A 27,004-nucleotide genomic window follows, 5' to 3' on the forward strand; every position below is an offset into this window, starting at 1 on the left:
CCCCTGGTACTTCTTTATTTTAAAAAAGTTTGTGACTGCTTTCATCTGATTCCTTCTTCCCCCAACCCCACTGTTGGTAACCATAGATCTGTTAATTACAAATCTGATCTGTTTCTATGAAATTTTTGTTTCTGAAATATAATTGAGCCAGTAGGTGATCTTATTTCTAAAGTCTAGAAACACCAAGTCCTGTAACTGCTTGACTTTATAGAAATAATTATTTGCATATTCTTATGCAGTATTGACATTCTATACTTCAAGGGGTTTAATTTTAGGGAATCTGCAACTCGAATGTTGATATATTGATTGATCTTAGGACTGATGGTTATTTTTTAATTTGTTAGGCATGTTTCCTTTGTTGACTGTCCTGGCCATGATATTCTGATGGCTACTATGCTGAACGGTGCCGCAGTGATGGATGCCGCTCTTCTGTTGATAGGTAAATACATCGGAATTGGTTCCAACAAATCACTGTGGAGCAAATCCAAGGTGGAATACTTAAAGGAAAACTAAGGCCTTAAGGATTACATCCAGTATCTAAAGGTGACAGGAATGGAAACGAACATGTCAACCAGTATGACATCCTTGTCTTCCAGCTATCGAAAGTCTGGGTCCATGAAATGATTTATTATTTTAGTTTTAGATTTTTTTTTGTGTGAGCATCTTTGAACTGTTTACGCAACATTAGTGTATAATGGTTTTATTAGATCTAAATTTCATTTATAATAAGTGCTGAAGTCTAGTAGATGAACTGTGATTTTCAAGTCTGGAGTTGTGCCACCTTATGTGAGCTGGCAAGAGTTTTTGTTGCTATGGGATATAATTTTTTAAAGTAGGCTGAGTGGATAGAGTATAAGACACCTAAACATCACCACTTAGGGAGGATGGTCATTGGAGTATCCAGCAAAACATACCTACTTCTTGATAACACCGATGGTTATTTTTAGTGTTCTTTCCTCTATTTGTTAGGGAGTAGCCTCTGATAGTAGTTGGAATTCATGGACTGTGTTAAGTGTCTTCCCTTAATTACTCCCCGCCTCTCAGGAGCTTGACCAGGTCAGAGCATCTCTAAAACTGGATAGAGCCAGGGGGCTATACCTTATGCTTGAGCAAAAGCCAAGGGCATACCCTGGAATGCCAAACTTGTGGATTCTTAGGTTACTGGCTTAAGACGAGCAAAGAGAATCTAATAATCAGGAGACTCCGGTGAATACAGGCACAAGGGGTGGAGCAGGGGCAAAAGTTGAATGCTTGGCAACAATCCAGGACTTTTGCTTTGGATAGAGTTAGGGCATTCAAGCATTTCCTTTTTTAGATGTCAGATAGGTGTTTTGTTTTGTTTTTTTTTTAATAGTATAATAGAGCATAAAAGGTAGCATTATAGCTATTTAAAGTGTACAATTTGGTGATAGGAAGTACATTTGCAGTGTTTTACAAGCATCAGTGCTATTGAGTTCCAGAACATTTTTGTCTCCCTAGAAGGAAACCCTGTGCCCATTAAGAAGTCACTCTAATCCCCCTTTCCTTCACTCCCTGGCAACCACTAACCTGCCTCTTATGGATTTTCCTATTCTGATAGATAGTTCTAGCTAATTCTCATGCATCTTTTTTATTCTTTATCTTGTAGCTGGTAACGAGTCTTGTCCTCAGCCTCAGACATCTGAACACTTGGCTGCTATAGAAATCATGAAACTGAAGCATATTTTGATTCTACAAAATAAAATTGATTTGGTAAAAGAAAGCCAGGCTAAAGAACAGTATGAACAGATCCTTGCATTTGTTCAAGGTAAGAAGCCATAATACCTAATAAAATTCTTCCTCAGTGACGGTAAAATAACAAAAGCTTTTTTTAAAAACAAAAGACTTTGGTCTTGGGAATTCCCTGGCAGTCCACTGGTTAGGACTCTGCTTTCACTCCGAGGGCACTGATTCAGTCCCTCAATTGGGAAACAGATCTCACAAGCTTTGTGGCATGGGCAAAAAAATAAATATTTTTTAAAATCCATTAAAAAACTTCACTCTTACACTATCCTTACTGAGTAGCTACTTTTAGAATTGGGACTGATAGTGATTTATCTTTAGTGTTCCTTTCCTTTAATGGTGTGGTGTTTGTCATTTCAGGAAAGACATCTTATTGTTGACATTAGATTCTCTCTTATCCTTGTTTTTCTTGTGAGAAAGGTTGACTTCCTCTGCATCCAGTTCTCTCATAACAAAAAAGAATGTCTCATTTTGATTAAAGCCTCATTGTGTTTGGTACATTGCTTTCATGAACCTGTTAGACATTTAATTAATAAGGAGCAGATACTATGTATGCCATTAGTCTTTGATTAGCAAGGGACTATAAATTTGTTTTGACATTTATTGGGAGGTCAGTTGCATGTTATTAGAAAAGAGATCCAACCAGTCCATCCTAAAGGAGATCAGTCCTGGGTGTTCATTGGTAGGACTGATGTTGAAGCTGAAACTCCAATACTTTGGCCACCTGATGAGAAGAGCTGACTCATTTGAAAAGACCCTGATGCTGGGAAAGATTGAGGGCAGGAGGCGAAGGGGACGACAGGATGAGATGGTTGGATGGTATCACCGACTCAGTGGACATGTGTTCTGGTGGACTCCGGGAGTTGGTGATGGACAGGGAGGCTTGGTGTGCTGCAGTTCATGGGGTTGCAAAGAGTCGGACACTACTGAGCAACTGAACTGAACTATAGAAACCTTTCAACTAGTAAAATGGTCTTTCCCAGGAGTGTTAAGTATTTTACTTAATCCTTTAAGCAGTTTTATTATTTTGGTATATTAAATATATCTATTAGTAAAATTTGAGTTTTTTCCCCTTGAATGCAGTAGTGTTCATTTTCAGGAGTAAAAACAAACATAGAATACTGACACTTTTCTGAAAAGAATTACCATTTTCTGCCTGTTGCTGTGGGTATATGTGGGTATATTTAGGCATCATTTTAATAATCTTAACTATTTCCTGTAATATATGAAGAACAAGTTCTATAAAACTGAAGAATTTTGATCTTTTGAAAATTTTATCTTATAGGTACAGTAGCAGAAGGCGCTCCTATTATCCCAATTTCTGCTCAGCTAAAATACAATATTGAAGTTGTCTGTGAGTACATAGTAAAGAAAATTCCAGTACCCCCAAGAGACTTTACTTCAGAACCCAGACTTATTGGTAAGTAATAGATTTTTATCTGATCTCTCCCACATTGCTGATTCGTCTTTAAGGGAATCACCAATGATTTCTGCAGAGGTGATAATAAATTACAGTCTCCATAAAAAACTTTTTTTGAAGTCAGTCAATTCTGAGATTGTATTAGCAGAGTTAGATTGTATTACTGGATGAGAGTCCTGAATACAGACACAACTTTTAGCCTTTTTGTGTTTGGTATGTGTTATGTTAAATGATCAAGATGAAGCAATAAGTATGCCTTATGGAATTATGTTTTAGTTAGAAACAGGATATTAGGACTTCCAGACAAATGATTTCATTGTACCATTAATGAAGATATTCATCTCTCTCATTTGTTTAAGTTTGTGGTATCAATATTGGTATAATTTGATAATTTAAACTCATGGTTTCTACATAGATTGTGGAACCTTTTCACAACAGACATTTGAACCCTCTGAAGCTTCACCTAGGTGCCCCCCAGCCCTTTCTGTGTGTTGTGGGCAGGGTTCTCTTGGATTATTGTAATGAATACCCCTTGTTAATGGTTCCTGCTCTCGGGACTAAAGCGCAGGTCACATAGTCCTAGGGTTGTTTTGAAGTTTTGAAACTAAATCTTGGTTGCAGAAGTCATATAAAGGTATATGACCAGAAAGGTCCACAATGCCTGCCTCACCCCTTAGCCCTGAAGTTACAGTTAACAATTGGTGTGTACTGTTTGTGCACCTTTATAAACATGATACGTTTCTTGTTTCAGTTTTTGTGTGTGAAAGTGGGATCATACTATGCATAACTAGTCTTTTCTTTTTTCCTGAACAACAGATGAAGGTTATTCTTCTACATCATTTACATCAATACATATACTCTAACATTCTTTTTTTTTTTTCAACTTTTAATTTTATATTGGGGTATAGCCAATTAACAATGTTGTAATAGTTTCAGGTGGACAGCAGAGGGACTCAGCCATACATACACATCTATCCATTCTCCCTCAAACTATTCTCCCTTCTAATAGTCTTTTTTTAACAGCTGCATGATACTCCATACTATGGGTGTACCATAGTATGCCTCCTATCAATGTACTTTCAAGTTATTTCTACTTTTTCCAGCATAATTAAAATTGCAGTATACTTAGCTGGAATAATAACATTAGACTTTGTGACAAAGTCTCCTTGTATAAATTTTATGTGTCTACTATTTAAGAAAAGTTAACTTAGAAAAAAATAAATTTTTCTGAAGTTAAAGTGAATAGAATATGCTTTAATTTGTTTTGTTTTGTTTTAGTTATTAGATCCTTTGATGTCAACAAACCTGGCTGTGAAGTTGATGACCTTAAGGGGGGTGTAGCTGGTGGTAGTATTCTAAAAGGAGTATTAAAGGTAAACTAGATTTTGATTGTTGTGTTTTTGCTTTATTTTTTCTCTTGTCCTAAGTAGGAGAATAGTATAGACACTCTGAATTGAAAAATAATTTTTTTCTTCATGATGTCTAGTACTTGATGTAGATTTCTTTGTTTACTAGTATATCTTTTGATTGTGTTTGACCTCAAACTTTATAGGCTTCTATGAATATGAAGCACATTTAAATTGGTGATAGGCTTATATGATAGGTTGTTCAAAACATTTGGATGGTTCTGAATTTGAAGATCTCTTCCACATCTTTTTTTTTAAAATAGAGATCTTTGAAATAAGGATGACTTTTCAGTTTTGCGGTCTTCCTGTTAGAACTTTTCGTATGTAATGAAAATGGTGTTGTCCTACAAATTCTAATTATTAATTTATATTTTTACAGGTGGGCCAGGAGATAGAAGTCAGACCTGGTATTGTTTCCAAAGACAGTGAAGGAAAACTCATGTGTAAACCTATCTTTTCCAAAATTGTATCGCTTTTCGCAGAGCATAATGATCTTCAGTATGCTGCCCCAGGAGGTCTTATTGGTAAGGCTTTTCCTCTCATCCCTACGGGGTTTTTTGTTTGCCACTTTATTTTATTTTTTTTGAAGGATAATTACTTTACAGAATTTTGCTGTTTTCTGTCAAACATCAATAAGAATCAGCATTTGATGTTTAATGATCGAGCAGGGTAGGGTAAGCTGTTGATTTTAGGTCATATGATGATTTCATATGTTTGTGAAAATTATTTTTAAACATAAGAATTTTGGTTTAATTTTTAAAGTAGCTCATTTTTAGCAGTACCAAAGTAAATTTTATGGCCTAAAATGTAAAAATACCTAACCGTAGGATTTTTTTAAACATGGTTATGGAATAATGTGGGTTTTTTGTTGTTTTTGTATGATTTTCAAATGGAGATTTACCCACAAATGTCAATTAAATCATGGTAGATCATAGTTAAATACTGAGGTGGGAATTAAAGATTATAACTTCCATTATCTTGCTGTTACTAAAATAATATATGGGTTTCCTGGTCTCGTACAGTAGCGTATTACCTGATACCCAGAAAAAAGGCAAGATACAGTGAGAATTAGTCAGAGGTGTTAATAACTTTTGGATTAAAGAAAATGTTTGATGTGAAGAAGTTCGTCTTTTTGTTCTCTGATGTTTGGCTATTTAATTCATTTTTCTATTGTATTTTGTAATTAGGAGTTTGCTGTGTATAATTTTATCCTTTTTGTTTGTTTTGTAAATAAGGAAACTCTTGGGACTTTTAAAATTTAACTTATGGAACTTTTCAAATGTAAAAGTACAGAGAATAGTGTAACATGTGGTCATGCAGCCACCACGCAACTTCAAAGATTATCAATAGTTTACAGTTGCTTTTTAGGGGGAACATGCTACATGGCTTGCAGGATCTTAGTTCTCCAACCAGGAATCAAACCTAGGTCTACAGCAGTGAGAGTGCCAGTTCCTAACCACTTAACCGCCAGGGGATTCCCAATACTTTACCATTCTTGCCTCATCTTTATATCTTCTCTCCTCCATGAAAGACATGGAAATATGTCTAAAATATTTTGAAATCAATCCCAGGAATCACGTAAAATCTTTTAAGCTATCTTTTTGATCATTCTTTCAGGGGAAAAATGGCGGATAAATATCCTGCAAACTACTCATGAATTTTGTATTGTTTCAGCCTTCATTAAGGATATTCAGATTCATTTTTTATTTAGGCTGTTATGTCTGTTTGTCCTTTGCTTACAATTTAAATCAAGAGACTCGTCCTCAAATACCCAACTAACCTGTGAGTTTACAATTCTCTTTCTTTAGATAACTATTGTCACATCTATGTAGCCAATAAATTAGTATGAAAATATAAGTTGTGTATTAAAATGTGTAGGTGGGTATGTGCTGTACTAGTTTGAATAAGTTTTTTGGGTAAACAGCTTTATAGGAAATAAAATGTTGGACCATATATATCTTATTTTGGATCAGGAGTTGGAACAAAAATTGACCCCACTTTGTGCCGGGCTGACAGAATGGTGGGGCAAGTACTTGGTGCAGTTGGAGCTTTACCTGAGATCTTCACAGAATTGGAAATTTCCTATTTCCTGCTTAGAAGGCTTCTAGGTGTTCGCACTGAAGGAGACAAGAAAGCAGCGAAAGTAAGTGCTTCAAGTGCCAGTGACATTAAGACCAGTTTTGAGGTTTATACTTTTTAGTTAACATAGGATTAAGAAAAGAGAGAAGGTAAATAAATTTGACTTCCTGAAAACCGAGAACTTGCATATGGCAGTCTAAAGTAAAACAACAAGAAACAGTATGTCCTGTATAACAATGACATGATAATTCCTGTTATCTGTATGTTTTTCTTAAAAGTCTTAACTGAAATCAGGTTGGCAGAGATGGAAAATTGCTGATGTCTTTTGTTGGTAAGGTGGTAGAAAAATAAGCAGTTGTTTGGAAAGCATCTTCTTGATTTGGGGGTTTATTTTTCACCACTTGATTTCCTTAGGTACAAAAGCTGTCTAAGAATGAAGTGCTTATGGTGAATATAGGATCCCTGTCGACAGGAGGAAGAGTTAGTGCAGTCAAGGCTGATTTGGGTAAAATCGTCTTGACTAATCCTGTGTGCACAGAAGTAGGAGAAAAGATTGCACTTAGCCGAAGAGTTGAGAAACACTGGCGGTAAGTTTATTAGCCTTTGTCAGTGTCTAATAAAAAAGACACAGTTTACTTAACACACTCACACACACACTTTACCTTGAACGCAACAGTTATTGTACCACAGCTTTAATTCTCAACTGTTTGTTCGGATGATTTTGAAATCTGTATTTCTAGGCCTGATTTGTGATAGACACAACCTCTGCAAAAACCAGTGAATTTAGGTTTAATACCTCCCTTTTTCTGAACCTTTTTTTGAGAAATAGGTTGCCCCTTTAACTCTTAATACTTTGGTGTATATTTCTTAAAAACAATATATCTTATATAACCACTTCAAGAAGCTTAAGGACTTCCCTGGTGGCTCAGATGGTAAAGCGTCTGTCTACAATGCGGGAGACCCGGGTTCAGTCCCTGGGTCGGGAAGGTCCTCTGGAGAAGGAAATGGCAATCCACTCCAGTACTACTGCCTGGAAAATCCCATGGACAGAGGAGCTTGGTAGGCTACAGTCTATGGGGTCGCAAAGAATCGGACACGACTGAGCGACTTCACTTTCACTTTCAAGAAGCTTAACATTGTTACAATGCTAAAGTCTACAGTCAGTTTTATCACTTGTTCTGATAATGTCCTCTGTCTCCTTCCTGTCTAGGGTCATGCACTGCATTTAGTTTTCATGGCTCTTTGAACTCTAATTTGGAATTTCCTCAGCCTTTCCTTGTCTTACTTGTCAGTGGCAATTTTGAAGAATACAAGCTAGTTGCTTTCTAGATTGTTCCTCAGGTTGGGTTTATTTAATGTTTCCTAAGATTAGGTTCCCGAGAAGGCAATGGCAACCCGCTCTAGTACCCTTGCCTGGAAAATGCCATGGACGGAGGGGCCTGGTAGGCTGCAATCCATGGGGTCACTAGGAGTCAGACACGACCAAGTGACTTCATTTTCACTTTTCACTTTCATGCATTGGAGAAGGAAATAGCAACCCACTCCAGTGTTCTTGCCTGGAGAATCCCGGGGACGGGGGAGCCTGGTGGGCTGCCATCTATGGGGTTGCACAGAGTCAGACATGACTGAGGCGACTTAGCAGCAGCAGCAGCAAGATTAGGTTCAGGTTATGTATTCTTGGTTAGAATATTTTCAGGTAGGTGGTGATGTCTCCTCAGGGAGTCATAACTAGAGACACATGATATCTGATTGCCCTTTGTTGAGGTTAATTTTGATCATACAGGCAAGTCATTAGCCAGTTTCCCCACCCTATAGTTATTCTTTACGCTTGTGAATTACTATTCTTTGGGGGAGAACCTATGCAAATAATCTGTTCCTTATCACACCCTCCCCTCCCCCCGGGTGAGGGATTTAGCTTAGCATCCACTGATGATTTTTGTCTGAATTGAGCTTGATTATAATGATTACAAAATGGTGATTACCCATCCCCCTAAACTCTAACTCTGCCACTCATCATTTGACATTCTTTCTTCCCCATTATTTACTTACCTAGTTATAATATGCATTCATGGAATCCTATTTTATTCAGCAGGCCCTTACTGACTCATTACTGTCCTTACTTATGTTGATGTCTAGAATTTGTCCAGGAGACAAACTGGCTCCTATGTCCTGTTAATATTTCCCCGTTTTTTTTAACCTATTATTTTATTAAGGGATCCATCTCTATGACTGTCACGAAACCCATGCTAAATTAACAGTGTTGTATTCTGGAGACAACTACACCCCACTATGGACTTTTAGGGAGTAGCCACTGTATTCTCTCTACTTCAACTGAAACCCAGACTCAGGAGGCATCAATCCTTGCCCTCCTATTTCTGGAGGATGCAAAAGCCAACTATATATAAGAGGGTTTTTCAGAGAGAATGACTTCTGTCTTCCCAGAAGGTAAACCCTCTGCTTTGTTTTCTGAAGCAGATCACAACTCCACGGGCAGTTTGGAAGCTGTGCAAGCTTCAGTATGTTTCTGTTGGGTTTGTTTTTTAATAGTTCCTTACTTTCTGGCACAAGTTGTTCTGAAGTCACCTTGTGTCTCTTTCCTGCTCCAGTTTAGAATTGGCCATTTCTCGAGGGAGCCCTGATTCCTCTTAGCGGGAAATGGTGTTAGAAATGAAGATTTGGGTGCTAAGTGTGCTCACTTCTCCAAAGGTGCTGTTTCTTCAGGGCCCTTTGAGTGGATAGAACTTAGAAACATACACTTATTGTTGACTCCTCTCTCTTCTCTTTTCCTGGTTAGTTAACTAAATCTACCCTTTCCTTTCTATTCTGTGTGACCTCTTTGTCACCCATACCATCATCACTGCACACTTAAAAGTTAGTGCAAAAGATTGCTAATATGCCTCTTCTACTGTTATTTCAGCATTCAGTCAACATTAATCTTCCTAAAACATTTTTTCATGCAGTACTCAGTAATTTCTAGTAACTTCCCACTACTTTCTGATTGAGGACCTTTCTGGAAGTCTACTTGAATGCATTTTAAATTCCTCCTGCTTAGTCTCATATAAAGCTTCTACATTAGACTGTTTTGTGTCCTGATTGTCCACATAATTACTTAAATCACCTTTGGTTTGGTTTTGTTTCTTCCTCACTATCTACCTCCCTTATTAAGGCTTCCCTGGCACAGTGCCTCAGGATGATTTAATCATGTACTGTTCAGGAGATCTGAATTATTACTTTCTAATTGAGACAGAGTTAAACTTTTAAGTAAATCATCCTGCTTTGTGATGATTTCTTTATCGTTTTTTTTTCTTCTTTTTCCCAGTGTATTTTTAAAGAAAGGAATGATCTTTTTGTGTGTCTACTAATATTATAAGAGGATTCTGTCCAAATGAAATTTTAGATGTTGCTTAAAAATAAGCAAATATGTTAAAATTATTAAAAGAAATGAGAACATCTGAATAATCCTTATATTCTTTAGATCTGTTGTTTTTAACCCATGCTTAGGTAAGTTCTGTTCTGGAACCTACAATTTAGATAGCAATCTGTCTTGGCCATTGACTAGAGCAGACATTGAAACAGAGATGGAGCAGAAATCCCTCTGCTGCTACTGAGAGTAATCTGTTTATAGATTATCTACTCCTCTAGGTCATCTCTTAATTTCATTTACCAGCTAAAATCATGATAAGGCCATTGTGACCTGTTGAAGTGCTGGGAACGGTTAAAAAAAAAAACAAATTTTTTTCAAAGAGGAAAAAATTTTTAAAAATCAGACTGAAGTGGTTTCTATGTCAACATGGTTCCTTGGGTAGACTGGAATGTTCTTCATTAGTGGTTCTGAAGGGGCAGGTGTATTTGCCAAGTTGAGCATGTTTATAGTAGCAACTTTCTGTTTGCTTTTCCTGTCAGTCCTTCTGGCCAGAGCCCATATCTGGGTCTATGAAGATAGTGTGAGCTTTCTTTCTGGAGGAGCAGGTTTTGGAAACATTCAATTTGAGCAGATAGGCAAGTAAAACTAGTTGTGTCATGTGGTTATGTGGTAATGATAATGAAGCTGATATAAAATTCATGATTTCTTTTATTTTCATTTTGCAGTTTAATTGGTTGGGGTCAAATAAGAAGAGGAGTGACAATCAAGCCGACAGTAGATGATGACTGAAGAATTAAATAACAGATTTGAATGAAGTTGGAATTTCTCTTAACAATCTAGGGGTATATTTTCAGAACAATAGTGGGAAAGTAATTTCACAGCTCACTACCTTAGTAGTAGCTGTAAGATTCTCATTTTTTTGGTGATGAAAATTTAACCTCTCGTATCGAAATAGAGCCTACAATAAATGTAGAAATTAGCATCATGTTGGATTAAATCTACATTTTACCAGAAATTAATCATTCCCAAATAATGTCTAATTTATACATCAGTGCAGATTTGAAAGGAAACTGTTTGCTACAACCAGACTTTGCTGTAGTAGACATACCACTGAATCTGTTTGAAATAAAGTCTTTGTTCTTATTTTTCATGATTGATCTTTGAGTAGCTCCAGGTTTAAAGGATTGTTGTAGCAGTAAAAATGTGACAAATTCTCAAAGACCAACTTCCCTTTCCCCATATTTTATGTTGCTTTATTTTTCAAAATTTTGAGTGAAAATAGATTCAAATAAAATTATCCTTTCAGGCATGAGGGCTTGTTTCCATGGACATGGCCTTTCTCTCCTTTCCCTGTCTGGACTAGAGCACAGGAAACCAGAGCCCGAAGTTTTCAGCTACTCCACCTGGTGCCCTGCGATTGCCTCTGCATTGCTTTACGCCTGAAACCCTACAGCCTTCCCCCATTGGAAAGTATTGTAAACACTTGATTTTAGTTAAGTAGCAAAGATCTTTCCAGGCTTTATTTTACGTTTTATCTTAATAGCCTAGTTGATAAGATTATGATGTATATCCTAATATTAGTAATCTTTAGTAGTTTGAGGAGGTAGCAAAGGGTGAGCCCTTTGGGTTTTAACTTACTCTCCCTTTTCCTATACTTTTCCTGTGTTGTACATTTTAATTTTTGCTTATTTTATCTTTCATAAAATTCTGTTGAAGCAGTGGTTCTTAATGGGCTGATACTAGAATTGTTGGAGAAGCTTTTTGTTTTTTTGAAAAGTACTCCACGGAGATTCTGGTATTAATTGGCTTTGGATGGAGCCCAGGCATTATTTTTTTAAAGCTCCCCTGTGTTGAAAAACAAATTTAGAGAGTTGAGAAGTCAAATAACACAGACTCTTACTACGTTTGGGTAGTCTGATAATACTCTTTAGTTTACTTTTCTTAAATTTGCATTTAATATAGGACTTGATGCCGCAGTTGTAGACTTGTGTCTTTTGGGCGTTGGACCTGCTGACATGTAGAAGTTTAAAAGCTCTGACTCTGGTTGTTAACGTAAGTTTGTAAGTTTAGAGGAAACATATTGTTACGTAGTTGCTTGACTTTGAAAAGTTGCATTGTAGCATGAGAAACAATTTAATGAAGCAAAATTTTAATCTAAACATTGATTTTATGTCTAACATAAGCACCTTCTACCTGAAATTCTGGAGTAATATAAGACCCAAGTTGACTAATTTATTGTAATTAATCTTATGTCAGAACTATTTCAGACATGCACATGATTTTCAATAAATTTGCAAAGCACTGTACTTACTGTAAATGGGAATACACAAATATGAAAACAACAGGCTGTATTTTCATAGAACCTGAAGTCCATACAGTGATTCTCAGCAAAAGTTGTACCTGGTTGAGAATCTGCCTATAGTGCGGTTGACTGATGAAAGTACACTGTATATGTGAATCCTCTTGTCTTTCCTGTGAAGATATTTTCACAATCTGACCAGTTCTTACCATCTTCACTGCTATTGTCCTATTCCCAGCTACCAGTGGCTCTCACCTAGAATAGCCCTGTAACAACTCCTACCTTCCACACTTGTCCCACTGCAATCTGTGGGGTAACACAGCCAGAGTTACCCTTTTTGTAAGAGAACGCTATGTATTGGGTTGGCCAAAATATTCGTTTGGGTTTTTCCATAACATTGTACAGAAAACCCAAATGAAGTTTTTGGCCAACCCAGTAAAACTAATAAACTGTAAAGTTCATCTCATGAAAATGGGGGACACAAGGACACTAGCTTTGATGTCATCCAAACAATTTCCAGGCTGACCTAGAAAGCTCACTCTGCTATTTCACTCTTTGTAACCTCCAAAGATAATGTGTGTGTTTGTGTGTTTCTGATTTGGAGTGCAAATAGCTGCACTCATAAAACTCTGAAATAGTGTTTCTAGGAAAATTTAACATGGCTGAGGAAAATGGATGCTTTTCTGGAAATATATAAAAGTTTTTCAAATTACCTGACACAAAGCAGATACCCTTAAAATACTGATAATCAAGAAGCAAGGTTATTAAAAAATTACTTCTGCAGAAGTTTCCACAGACTCATACATTCTGCCAGATTTCAAGGAATAGGTAATTCCTGTTATTTAAATTGTTTCAGAATGTAGGACACAAAAAGGAGACAGAAAAGACATTCTGATTCATTGTTCAAAATTTTTACATCCTCCCTGCCCAAACCTGGAGAGGGGCCATTCTCTGGCCTGAGACAAAGCAAACAAAGTTACAAAATCCGTTCTAAAACATTAGTAAATTAAGTCTAGCATTATATTGAAAGAGTAATGCATTCTTGTATGTGCATGGATCTTTTATTGGTGGAAAGAAAAAAGCATACCTTGAAGATGCATTTGATACAATTCAAAATGTTTTAAATGTAGGTAATATAAGAAGGAAACTTAATTTGCTATAAGGTATTTAGAGAACTATCAGAATCAGTGTTAATGATGAAACATTGGAGCACAGTAACATCCTCCCATAATACTGGGTGGGGTAAGGTTCCATTTGGGTAAAATGTGGAGTTGTGAGCTTGACCAAATAACGGGCAAATTCAGAGGGTTGGGAAGTCATCAGTTGCATTGTACTGAAATTCGTATTATTGTTTGATTTTTTCCTATATTCTCAGAGTCTGGAACAAGTCAAAAATACCAGCTGCCACTTAAATTCTTCAGTATTGTTCTCTGGGGCTTAGCAAATGAGATAGAAATACTGAGAATGGAAGCTACAGAATGTTACTTACAAGGTATAAGATTACCTGCCTAGAAAGTAGAAACCAGAAACTGAAAAACTTGCACTGCTACAAGAGTTCAGTTAGGTGAGGTGACAGTTCAAAATAAACATGAAAAAATTGTTAATTTGCTCAATAATTTACTAATTCATTTGCACCACACATGTACATGTACACACACAAATCAAAAAATGCAATGGGTATAAATCTGCCAGGTATAAATTTAACAAGACTGTGCAAGATACATATGAATAAAACTAACATTTCTTGAAGGACAGGAGATGGGAGTAATGAGAACATAGACAATATTATTAGATGAGAATACTCAATATTGTACAGATAACTGCCTTTTTCCCCCCTATAAATTTGGTGCAATATGAATAATAGGTTTTGAAAAAGAACTTGTCCAGTTGATATTAAAGATTTGGAAAAGTAAGATTCACAAGAATAGTAAATAAACGGGGATTTCCTGGCAGTCTAGTGATTAGAACTCTGGGCTATCTCTGTTGGGGGCCTGGGTTCAGTCCCTGGTCTGGAAACTATGATCCCACAAATTGTACAGCACAGTCACATAAGTAAAAATTGTAAGTGTCCTTTAAGGTGGTAGAATAATAAACTTCTGAAAGAGAATTATGATGGGAAAGTTGGTGTGTTTTACAACATATAATAAAGCTGTAATATATGAAGTATGGTATTGAATAGATTTGTGTGTGGTATTAAGTGGATCAATGATCATTTGATCATTGGAACAAAATTTACAACTAGATAAAAAGTTTTAATAATACATGCTATAGGCAGCATTTATGTCAGTGAGGAAAAGGGTAGACTTTTTTAGTTCAAATTATTACCCATATGATAGTGAAAGATATTTCAAGTGTTATTTAAGATTTTATTTATTGAGGCAAAATTATAATTACAAAGATATCATAGGAGATTATTTTAATAGTTCAGATAAGGAATGAAAAACAAATCCAGAAGTCATATAGGAAAAGTTGGTAGATCTGATACATAAAAAGTTCAAAACTTAGCACCAAAGAGTTTACAATTTAAAAGATGATAGAATGAGAAAAAGTAATTAAAGCTTACATGAAATGTGAAAGAATAATATTCCTTTGATGTGGTTCATTTGCTAGCTAAGTCCTGTCTGACTCTGCAACCCTGTGGACTGCAGCATGCCAGGCTTCCCTGTCCTTTGCTATCTTCCAGAGTTTGCTCAAATTTATGTTCGTTGAGTTGTAGATGCTATCTAACCATCTCATCCTCTGCTGCCTACTTCTTTTACTGTCGTTCACAGCATCAGTCTTTTCCAGTGTGTCAGCTCTTTGCATCACATGGCCAAAGTATTGGAGCTTTGGCTTCAGCATCAGTCCTTCCAGTGAATATTCAGGGTTGATTTCCTTTAGGATTGACTGATTTGATCTCCTTGCAGTCCAAGGGACTCTCAAGAGTCTTCTCCAGCACCACAATTTGAAACCATCAGTTCTTTGGCACTCAGCTTTCTTCATGTTCCAATTCTCACATCCGTACATGACTACAGGAAAAACTAGTTTTGACCATACGAACCTTTGTCGGCAAAGTGATGTCTTTGCCTTTTAATATGCTGTCTAAGTTTGTCATAGCGTTCTTTCCAAAGAGCAAGCATCTTTTAATTTCATGGCTGCAGTCACCATCTGCAGTGATTTTGGAGGCCAAGAAAATAAAAACTATCACTGCTTTTACTTTTTCTCCATTTGCCATGAAATGATGGGACTGGGTGCCATGATCTTCACTTTTTGAATGTTGAGGTTTAAGCCAACTTTTTCACTCTTTCACCCTCTTCAAGAGGCTCTTTAGTTCCTCTTCACTTCCTGCCATTAGGGTGGTGTCACTTGCCTATCTAAGATTGTTAATATTTCTCCCAGCAGTCTTGATTCCAGCTTGTGATTCCTTCAGCCTGGCATTTCACATAATAAACTCCCCATATAAGTTAAATAAACAAGGTGAAAATATATAGTCCTGTCGTACTTTTTTCCCAATTTTGGACCAGTCAGTTCCATGTAAGGTTCTTCTGTTGCTTCTTGACCCCCATACAGGTTTCTCAGGAGACAGGTAAGGTGTTCTGATATTCCCATTTCTTTAAGAATTTTCCACAGTTTGTTGTGATTCACACAGTCAAAGGCTTTTGGGTAGTCAGTGAAACAAGTAGATATTTTTCTGGAATTCTCTTGCTCTCTCTGTGATCCAACAAATATTGGCAATTTGATCTCTGATTCCTCTGCCTTTCTAAACCCAGCTTGTACATCTGGAAGTTCTTGGTTCATGTACTGTTGAAACCTAGCTTGAAGGTTTTTGAGCATAGCCTTACTAGCATGTGAAATGAGGGCAGTTGTACAGTGATTTGAACATTCTTTGGCACTGCCCTATTTTGGGATTGGAATGAAAAACTGACCTTTGCCAGTCCTGTGGCCACTGCTGAGTTTTCCAAATTTGCTGGCATATTGAGTGCAACACTTTAACAGCATCATCTTTTCGGATTTGAAATAGCACAGCTGGAATTCCATCACCTCTACTAGCTTTGATTTTAGTAATGTTTCCAAAGGCCCACTTGATATCACCCTACAGGAAGTTTGGCTCTAGGTGAGTGACAACACCATTGTGATTATCCAGGTCATTAAGACCTTTTTTGTATAGTTCTGTGTATTCTTGCCACCTCTTAATACCTTCTGTCTCTGTTAGGTCCTTACTGTTTCTGTCCTTTATCGTGCCCATCCTTGCGTGAAATGTTCCCCTTGATATCTCCAGTTTTCTTGAAGAGACCTCTAGTCTTTCCCATTCTATTGTTCTCTACTTCTTTGCATCATTCATTTAAGAAGACCTTCTTATCTCTCCTTGCTCGTCTCTGGAACTCTGCATTCAGTTGGGTATATCTTTCCCTTTCTCCATTGCTTTTTGCTTCTCTTCTTTCCTCAGATGTTTGTAAAGCCTCATCAGACAACCACTTGGCCTTCTTGCATTTCTTTTTCTTTGGGATGGTTTTGGCCACTACCCCCTGTACAGTGTTATGAACCTCCATCCACAGTTCTTCAGGCACTCTGTCTCCCAGATCTAATCCCTTGAGTCAGTTCATCACCTCCACTGTATAATCAAAAGGGATTTGATTTAGGTCATACCTGGATGGCCTAGTGGTTTTCCCTATTTTCTTCAATTAGACCTGAATGTTGTGCTAAGGAGCTGATGATCTGAGCCACAGATGGTTCCAGGTCTTGTTTTTGCTGACTGTATAGGGCTTCTTCATCTTTGGCTGCAAAGAATATAACCAATCTGATTTTGGTATTGACCCTCTGGTTATGTCCATGTGTTGAGTCATCTCTTGTGTTGTTGGAAGAAGGTGTTTGCTATGACCAATGTGTTCTCTTGGCAAAACTCTGTTAGCCTTTGCCCTGCTTCATTTTGTACTCCAAGGCCAAACTTGCCTGTTACCCCAGGTATCTCTTGACTTTTCTACTTTTGCATTCCAGTCCCCTATGATGAAAAGAACATCTTTTTTTGGTGTTAGTTCTAGGAGATCTTGTAGGTCTTCATAGAACCAGTCAACTTCAGCTTCTTCGGCATCAGTGGTTGGGGCATAGACTTGGATTACTGTGACGTGAATGTACTTCTGTTCCTAGTACAAATCAATAAGAGAATAGAAATAGGACAAAACACATATTGTATCCGTTTTGGTGGGCTAAAGACAAACAAGAAGAGAACTCATGTAGATTCATGAGCACACTGAGTGCTGCTGATGTGATTTGGACAAAGATGGAAGTTGGTGGCAGTGGAGCCCCACAGGCAGGAGCAGAAGTGGCATCTCATCTCCATGGAGTGTTCTTTTTGCCTCAGGCTCCACAACAGGGAAGGGCTGTGCTGCTGCCAGTGACTCTTAGAAGGTAGGGTCTTGCGGGTTCAGAAAAAACTTGTTCTGTGCCGGGCCGTTGACTTTCATTGTCATGGATCATATCACTATTCAGGAAGAACTTAAATACTCCTCTTAATGCTTGCATTTGAAGGAATGTTTACAAACATTGGGCAGCAGGGTAGTCACGCTCTTCTGGAGGATAAAGAACTGTTCTGGGACAATATGTCTGACTTCAACTTTTTGGCAACTGTGAAAATCCATCTTGGAAATATGTACAGGCCGTTTATAAAAGAAATAGCAAGTTCTCAATAAACACTTGTGAAATGGCCTATCCAGTAATAAGGAATGTATGAAACTAATAATACAATTCATTTTCACTCATTAAAATCGGCAAAAATTAAAAAGATGTATAGCAGCCAGTGTTGGTGAGGATATATTGTTGGTGAGAACTGTAAACTAGTACAGGTTTTTTAATTTGTCATTATTGATGTTTTTATTTGCAGGAACACTTTAGAAATATTCAGTTTATTTATTTGGCTACACCAGCTCTTAGTTGCTGCACGTGGATCTTCAGTTTTTGCTGCAGCATGTGAGCTCTTTCCATTGCGGCCTGAAGGATCTTGAGTTGCAGCATGTGAGCACTTGCCTGGAGCATCTGAACTCTTAATTTGTGGCGTGTGGGAACTAGTTCCCTGAGCAGGGATCAAACCTGGACCCCCTGCATTGGGAGCTCAGGGTCTTAGCCCCTAGAGCACCAGGGAATTTCCACTGCTGCATTCTTTAAAAAGGACAGTTTGATTACATCTATCGAGATTTAAAACATCTCACCCTTTGGCCCAGAATTCCATATCTGGGAATATATCATAATGAAGTATTTGCTCATGTTCACAAAGATCTATGTAGAAGGAAGTTTATTCCAGCATTGCTTAGTATAGCAACAATTACAGAACACCTAAATGTTAGTCAGAAGGGATTCATTATGTAGGTTTTCTGGTGCTTTTATTCTGTTATGAAGTAAAACTGTAAGCCACCTTTGATTCAGCCATGGTTAAAATTAAAGATGAAAATATTGGTCCCAAAGGTACTTTATGGGAATCCCCGAGAGGTAATAATTTCTTTGACTTAAAGTACTTTGAGAATTCACAATGCAGTATTGGTTGTTACCTTAGCAACAGGAATGGAAAGGATTGTTAAAGGAACAGGCTTCTTGTCTGTGTTAGCATTGACTCTATTAGAGTCACAAGTTTATTTTCTCAAACAAGTTTATGGGCGAAAGCCAAGACCAGCAAGTGAATTCGTGCAACTTACATAATAGTGAAATTATACATGAAAGTTTATCACTATCAGGCGGGTATATCCATTGCAATCTATATTCCTACGATAAATACTTCCTATAAAATATAATTTCCTATTACAAGGATACAGTGAGTAATATGTTTCCTACAACAAACATAAAAAGACTTAGCAGAAATCATAATTTTAGGTAATATACTACAGAAGAGTTAAAAATCAACCCTTTAAAAATAATGTGTGTTAAGGTCAAGACTATCGCAGAAGGAGCTGCAATTAACCAGGAATGCATTTAATAATGGCAAGATACAGATTATAGCTCAAATTTAAAGAAAACCTTTATTCCTTTCAAATTATCTTGTCTTAGTAACTTTGTGATTTGTAAATCATCTTCAACCTCTCCAAAGGGTTGTAAAAAATACAACAAAAACTATTAGTCTTTGGTTTGTGTTCTCAAGAACAGTATTCCAATAATCTTTTGTCTCAGAAGTTTCTCATCAACTGCTGTTATGACTCATGGCCTATTTTTTCAAAACTTATTGGCGTTTTCAAAGGACCAGATTTTGGCTTTGTTGAGTCTGTGTTGTGCTTTTTATTTCATTGATTTTTTACCTTCATTATTTCCTTTCTTCTACTTTCTTTGGATTTATTGTACTAATTTTTACTAAGTACTTAACCATTAATTTTCTTTTAGCTTTTCTTCTTTCTAATACTAACATTGGAAGCCAAGCATTTCTCACTTGGGACTTTTATAACAGAATCAAGCAAATTTTAATTTATTTAGGTATAATCTACCAATAAAATGCACAAATATCAAGTGCTCAGTTTGATGAGTTTTGATTATTTTATATACCCATGTATCCATCAGCCCAAGCAAAATATAGAACATTGCCATCACCTCAGAAAATTCTCTCTTGCTGCTACATCAGCATCTGAATTCTAATCAGGATGTTTTTGAGATTCAGTAGTTTCTCTTATTGCTAGATAGCATTACACTGTAAAGTTAGTATCATGTTTTGTTTATGCATTCACCAGTTGATGTACATTTGGATTATTTCCACTTTTTGGCTGTTAAGAATAAATCTACTAAGAACATCAGTATTCAAGTCTGTGTAGATGTATGTTTTAATTTCTCTTGAGTAAATTTCTGAGGAATGGAATATTAGCTTCTATGGTAAGTCTGTGTTCCACTTTTTAAGAAACTACTAAACTGTTTTCCAAAGTGGCTCTCAATTTTATATTCCCATCAACAATGTATGAGGGAGTTCTGGTTTCTCCACATCTTTTCCAACACTTGGTATTATCTGTTTTTTATTACAGCAATTTTAGTGGATATGCAGTAGTATCTCAATGTGGTTTTAATTTGCATTTTCCTAATGACTAATGATGTTGAGCATCTTTTCATGTGATTACTAGCCATTCATATTTCTTCAGTGAAATGCGTATTCAAATATTTTGCCCACTTTTTGATTGGATTGTTTTATTACTGAGCTGTAAGAGTTCTTTGTATAGTCTCGATACAAATCTCTTATCAAATAAATGATATGCAGATATTTTCTCCATTTCTGTGGCTTGTCTTTTACCAGTGGTATCTTTGAAGTGCAGTTTTTTATTTTGGTGAAGTCAAATTTATTTTTTTATTTTATGGATTATGCTATTGGTGTCATATCTAAAACTTCTTGCCTACCCGAAGCTCACAAAGACTTTTTTCTCCTATGTTTTCTTCTCAAAGTTTTATAGTTTTAGCTCTTACATTTAAGTCTGATCTGTTTTGAGTTAATCTTTTTATGGTATGAAGTAAAGATCTAAGTTTACTTTTTTTCCTATATGGGTATCCAGTTGTCCTAAGCCATTTGTTGAAAAGACTATCCTTTTTGTAATGAATTGTCTTGGTACCTATATTGAAAAGCAGTTGACATACATGTTAAGGTTGATTTCTTGAATTCTTTTCTGTTGATCTGTATGACACACTGTCTTGATTACTGTGTCTTTACAGTAAGTTTTTAAATCAGGTAGTAGAAGTCCTCCATGTTTTACAACATTGTAAAGCAACTATACTCCAATAAAAATTTTAAAATAAATAAAAAGCAGTCCTCCAACTTTGTTCTTCTTTTTTTCAAATTGGCTTTGACTATTCTAAGTCCTTCAAATTTCCATATAAATTTTAGGTTCAGCTTGTCAGTTTCTCCAGAAAAGCTTGCTGTAACTTCGGTAGGGATCACATTAAATTTATAGATCTCACCTAGAGGGAGTTTAGCCATGAAATTAAAAGACGCTTGCTCCTTGGAAGAAAAGTTATGACCAACCTAGATAGCATATTAAAAAGCAGAGACATTACTTTGCCGACTAAGGTCCGTCTAGTCAAGGCTATGGTTTTTCCAGTAGTCATGTATGGATGTGAGAGTTGGGCTGTGAAGAAGGCTGAGTGCCGAAGAATTGATGCTTTTGAACTGTGGTGTTGGAGAAGACTCTTGAGAGTCCCTTGGACTGCAAGGAGATCCAACTAGTCCATTCTGAAGGAGATCAACCCTGGGATTTCTTTGGAAGGAATGATGCTAAAGCTGAAACTCCAGTACTTTGGCCACCTCATGCGAAGAGTTGACTCATTGGAAAAGACTCTGATGCTGGGAGGGATTGGGGGCAGGAGGAGAAGGGGACGACAGAGGATGAGATGGCTGGATGGCATCACGGACTTGATGGACGTGAGTCTGAGTGAACTCCGGGAGTTGGTGATGGACAGGGAGGCCTGGCATGCTGCAATTCATGGGGTTGCAAAGAGTCGGACATAACTGAGCAACTGAATTGAACTGAGAGGGAATTACTATCCTGACGATATTGGTTCTTCCAATTCATAAATATGGAATTCTCTCCATTCATTTAAATTATCTTTACTTTCTCTCCATCATGTTTTTTAGTTTTCACTGTACTAGTGCAAGAAGTCTTGTACTTATTTTGTTAAATGTATTCCTACTTAGTTGTTTTTGATGCTTATGAATATAATTTTTTAAATTTCATTTTGAGGTTGTTGCTCATATGTAAAAATTAGTTAATTTTCTTTTTTCTTTTGCAGTTGATACTGTTTATTTTTTTCTTCCAGTTTTATTGAGATATAACTGCTATAACAGCACTGTGTAAGTTTAAGATACACAGCATAATGATTTGACTTACATATGTCTTGAAGTGATATCTTGAACAATAAGTTCAGTGACTATCCGTCATATAGATACAAAATTAAAGACATAGAAAAATGTATTTTTCCTTTTGATGACAAGTCTAAGGATTTGTTCTCTTAATCTTCATATATAATACACAGCAGTGTTAATTATTACTTTTGTATATTACCTCCCTAGTACTTACTCAGAACTGGAAGTTTATACCTTTTGACTGCTTTCATCTAATCCCGCTCCTCTCAACCCCTACCTCTTGTAGCCAGAAATCTGATCTTGCTTTTTTTTTAAAGTTTGTTTCTGACATATAATTGACCTACAATGCTATGTTAGTTCCTGTGACACAACATAGTAATTTTTTCAAATTTTATTTTTAATTGGAGGATAGTTTTCAACGTTGTGTTGGTTTTTGCCATATAGCAATGTCAATCAGTCTTGGTATACATATGTCCCCTCCTTCTCCAACCTCCCTCCCACCACCCCCCATCACAACCCTCTAGGTTGTCACTGAGCACCGGGTTGAGTTCCCTTTGTTATACAGGAACTTCTTCCCACTAGCTGTCTGTTTTTTGTATGGTGATATTTCTATACATTTCAAAATGATCACAATGAAAAGTCATACAATACGTTACCATACAGAGATATTACATAGTTATTGACTGTATTCCCCTCATTTTATATTCCATACCAGTTATATATTTTGCAAATAACTTTGTACCTCTTAATCTCTCTCACCTATTTCTCCATCTGCCCCTCTCCCCTCTGGCAGCCACTTGTTTGTTCTCTGTATCTGTAACTGTTTTTGTTTTATTATATGTTCCTTTGTTTTGTTATTTGGATTCCACATATAAGTCATACAGTTTTTGTATTTCTCTGCCTGATTTATTTTATTTAGCATAATGCCCTCTAGATTCAACCATGTTGTCTAAAATGGCAAGATTTAATTTTTTATGGCTGAGTAATTTTTCTTTGTGTATGTGTGTATATATCACATCTTTCTTTCTGTTTTAGAAAACACATTCTTTTATTTTTTATTAAAACTAATTTTTCCTGGAGGATAGTTGACTTACAATGTGTTAGTTTCAGGTGTTCAACAAAGTAAATTGGTTATATATATTCAATAACCCACTCTTTTTAAGGTTCTTTTCCCAAATAGGTCATTATAGAATATTGAGTAGAGTTCCCTGTGCTATTCAGTAAGTTTGTATTAGTTATCTATTTTATTTATAGTGATGTGTATACATCAATCCCAAGCTCACATTTTATCCCTCACCACCCGCCCCCAGCCATGCTTTCCTCTTGCACTCATCTCACACGCTAGTAAAGTAATGCTCAAAATTCTCCAAGCCAGGCTTCAGCAATATGTGAACTGTGAAATTCCAGATGTTCAAGCTGGTTTTAGAAAAGGCAGAGGAACCAGAGATCAAATTGCCAACATCCTCTGGATCATCAAAAAAGCAAGAGAGTTCCAGAAAAACATCTATTTCTGCTTTATTGACTATGCCAAAGCCTTTGACTGTGTGGATCACAATAAACTGTGAAAAATTCTTCAAGAGATGGGAATACCAGACCATCTGACCTGCCTCTTGAGAAGCCTATATGCAGGTCAGGAAGCAACAGTTAGAACTGGACATGGAGCCACAGACTGGCTCCAAATAGGAAAAGGAGTACGTCAAGGCTGTATATTGTCACCCTACTTATTTAACTTATATGCAGAGTACATCATGAGAAACGCTGGACTGGAAGAAACACAAGCTGAAATCAAGATTGCCGGGAGAAATATCAATAACCTCAGATATGCAGATGACACCACCCTTATGGCAGAAAGTGAAGAGGAACTAAAAAGCCTCTTGATGAAAGTGAAAGAGGAGAGTGAAAAAATTGGCTTAAAGTTCAACATTCAGAAAACTGAGATGATGGCATCTGGTCCCATCACTTCATGGCAAATAGATGGGGAAACAATGGAAACCATGGCTGACTATTTTTCTGGGCTTCAAAATCACTATAGATGGTGATTTCAGCCATGAAATTAAAAGACGCTTACTCCTTGGAAGAAAAGTTATGACCAACCTAGATAGCATATTCAAAAGCAGAGACATTACTTAGCCAACAAAGGTCTGTCTAGTCAAGGCTATGGTTTTTCCTGTGGTCATGTATGGATGTGAGAGTTGGACTGTGAAGAAGGCTGAGCACCGAAGAATCGATGCTTTTGAACTGTGGTGTTGGAGAAGACTCCTGAGAGTCCTTTGGACCGCAGGGAGATCCAACCAGTCCATTCTGAAGGAGATCAGCCCTGGGTGTTCTTTTGGAAGGAATGATGCTAAAGCTGAAACTCCAGTACTTTGGCCACCTCATGCGAAGAGTTGACTCATTGGAACAGACTCTGATGCTGGGAGGGATTGGGGGCAGGAGGAGAAGGGGACGACAGAGGATGAGATGGCTGGATGGCATCATGGACTCGATGGACGTGAGTCTGAGTGAACTCCGGGAGTTGGTGATGGACAGGGAGGCCTAGGGTCCTGTGATTCATGGGGTCGCAAAGAGTTGGACATGACTGAGTGACTGAACTGAACTGAACTGAACCATAAGTTTGTTTTCTACATATGTGACTCTATTTCTGTTTTATAAATAAGTTCATTTGTACCATTTTTTAGATTCCACATATAAGCAGTATCATACGATATTTGTCTTTGTCTGACTTCACTCTGAAAAACAGTCTCTATGTCCAAGCAGCCACATCTTATTTATCCATTGTCTATTGATGGGCACTTAGGTCACTTCCATATCTTGGCCATTGTAAATAATGCTGCAGTGAACATGCGGATGCATGTATCTTTTCTAGTTAGTGTTTTTGTTTTCTTCAGATAAATATGCAAGATAGAAATTGCTAGATTGTATGATAGCTTTAGTTTCAATTTTTTGAGAAATCTCCATCTGTTTTCCATAGTGGTCGCACAAATTTACATTCCCATCAACAATGCAGGAAGTTCCCCTTTTCTCCACATCCTTGCCAACACTTGTTACTTGTCTATTTGATGATAGCCATTCTGGCAGGTGTGAGGTGGTATCTCACTGTGGTTTTGATTTGCATTTCCCTGATGATCAGTGATGCTGAGCATCTTTTCATGTGCCTGTTGGCAGTCTGTATGTCTTCTTTGGAAAAATGTCTTTTCACCTCCTCTGCCCATTTTTTAAATTGGGATATTTGATTTTCTAATTTTCACATGTTGCTCTTGTAGTCTGTGGTCATCATTTATTCTAATCTTTTTTGTGTGAATTCCTTGGGATTTTCTACAAATAGGATCATATCATTTGCAAATAAAGACAGTATTACATCATCTTTTCCGGTTTGCTGCTGCTGCTGCTCAGTCGCTTCAGTCGTGTCTGACTCTGTGCAACCCCATAGATGGCAGCCCACCAGGCTCCCCTGTCCCTGGGATTCTCCAGGCACGAACACTGGAGTAGGTTGCCATTTCCTTCTCCAATGCATGAAAGTGAAAAGTGAAAGTGAAGTTGCTCAGTCATATCCAACTCTTAGTGACCCCTTAGTGGACTGCAGCCTACCAGGCTCCTCCGTCCATGGGATTTTCCAGGCAAGAGTACTGGAGTGGGGTGCCATTGCCTTCTCCATCTTTTCTGGTTTGGTTACCTTTAATTTTTTTTCTTTTTCATGCTGCATAGAATATCTAGATCAGTGTTGAATAGAAGTGACAATAACAGACATCTTTGTTTTGTTCCTGGTCTTAAGAGAGAAAGCATTCAGTCCATCAACATTAAGTATGATGTTCAGTTCAGTTCAGTCTCTCAGTCGTCTCCAACTGTTTGCAACCCCATGGACTGCAGCATGCCAGGCCTCCTTGTCCATCACCAACTCCCAGAGTTTACTCAAACTCATGTCCATTACATGAGTCGGTGATGCCACCCAACCATTTCATCCTCTGTAGTCCCCTTCTCCTCCTGCCTTCAATCTTTCCCAGCATCAGGGTCTTTTCAAATGAGTCAGTTCTTCATATCAGGTGGCCAAAGTATTGGGAGTTTCAGCTTCAGCATCAGCCCTTCCAATGAATATTCAGGACTGATCTCCTTTAGGATGGACTGGTTGGATCTCCTTGCAGTCCAAGAGACTCTCAAGAGTCTTCTCCAACACCGCAGTTCAAAACCATCAATTCTTCAGCGCTCAGTTTTCTTTATAGTCCAACTCTCACATCCATATATGACTACTGGAAAAAACAGCTTTGACTAGACAGATCTTAGTTGGCAGAGTAATATCTCTGCTTTTTAATATGCTGTCTAGGTTGGTCATAGCTTTTCTTCCCAGGAGCAAGCATCTTTTAATTTCATGGCTTCAGTCACCATCTGCAGTGATTTTGGAGCCCCCCAAAAATAAAGTCAGCCACTGTTTCCACTGTTTCCCCATCTATTTGCCATGAAGTGGTGGGACCGGATGCCATGATCTTAGTTTTCCGAATGTTGAGTTTTAAGCCAACTTTTTCACTGCTCTTTCACTTTCATCAAGAGGCTCTTTAGTTCTTCTTCACTTTCTGCCGTAAGAGTGGTATCATCTGCATATCTGAGGTTATTGATATTTCTCCCGGCAATCTTCATTCTAGCTTGTGCTTCATCCAGCCCAGCATTTCTCATGATGTACTCTGCATATAAGTTAAATAAGCAGGGTGACAATATACAGCCTTGTACTCCCTTCCCGATTTGGAACCAGTCTGTTGTTCCATGTCCAGTTCTCACTGTTGCTTCCTGACCTGCATACAGATTTCTCAAGGGGCAGGTCAGGTGGTCTGGTATTCCCATCTCTTTCAGAATTTTCCACAGTTTATTGTGATCCACATAGTCAAAGGCTTTGGCACAG

The 27,004-nt window shown here is 37.3% G+C and overlaps 1 protein-coding gene across 9 annotated transcripts in view; it reads left to right on the forward strand.

Moving 5' to 3' along the window:
* The window catches only part of EIF2S3 (eukaryotic translation initiation factor 2 subunit gamma), a 43,225-nt gene extending 22,165 nt beyond the window's left edge, over positions 1-21,060 (forward strand). For 2 of the 9 annotated variants that reach the window (XR_009598880.1, XR_009598876.1), the window contains exons 5-14: positions 345-439; positions 1,628-1,786; positions 3,047-3,181; positions 4,460-4,554; positions 4,967-5,111; positions 6,561-6,730; positions 7,081-7,253; positions 10,756-12,082; positions 13,705-13,821; positions 18,187-21,060. Coding sequence is in view for 1 of the 9 variants with exons in the window: in XM_004021971.5 (XP_004022020.1) it covers positions 345-439; positions 1,628-1,786; positions 3,047-3,181; positions 4,460-4,554; positions 4,967-5,111; positions 6,561-6,730; positions 7,081-7,253; positions 10,756-10,819 (1,036 nt within the window). In the remaining 8 variants the exon portion in view is untranslated. Of the gene's footprint in view, positions 1-344; positions 440-1,627; positions 1,787-3,046; positions 3,182-4,459; positions 4,555-4,966; positions 5,112-6,560; positions 6,731-7,080; positions 7,254-10,569; positions 10,666-10,755 lie in introns of all 9 variants that reach the window. The other 7 variants (XR_009598878.1, XR_009598874.1, XR_009598879.1 and 4 more) reach the window with 5 other exon arrangements.
* Positions 21,061-27,004: the final 5,944 nt, after the last annotated feature.

Source organism: Ovis aries, chromosome X (assembly GCF_016772045.2).
Source record: "Ovis aries strain OAR_USU_Benz2616 breed Rambouillet chromosome X, ARS-UI_Ramb_v3.0, whole genome shotgun sequence".
Taxonomy (NCBI): domain Eukaryota; kingdom Metazoa; phylum Chordata; class Mammalia; order Artiodactyla; family Bovidae; genus Ovis; species Ovis aries.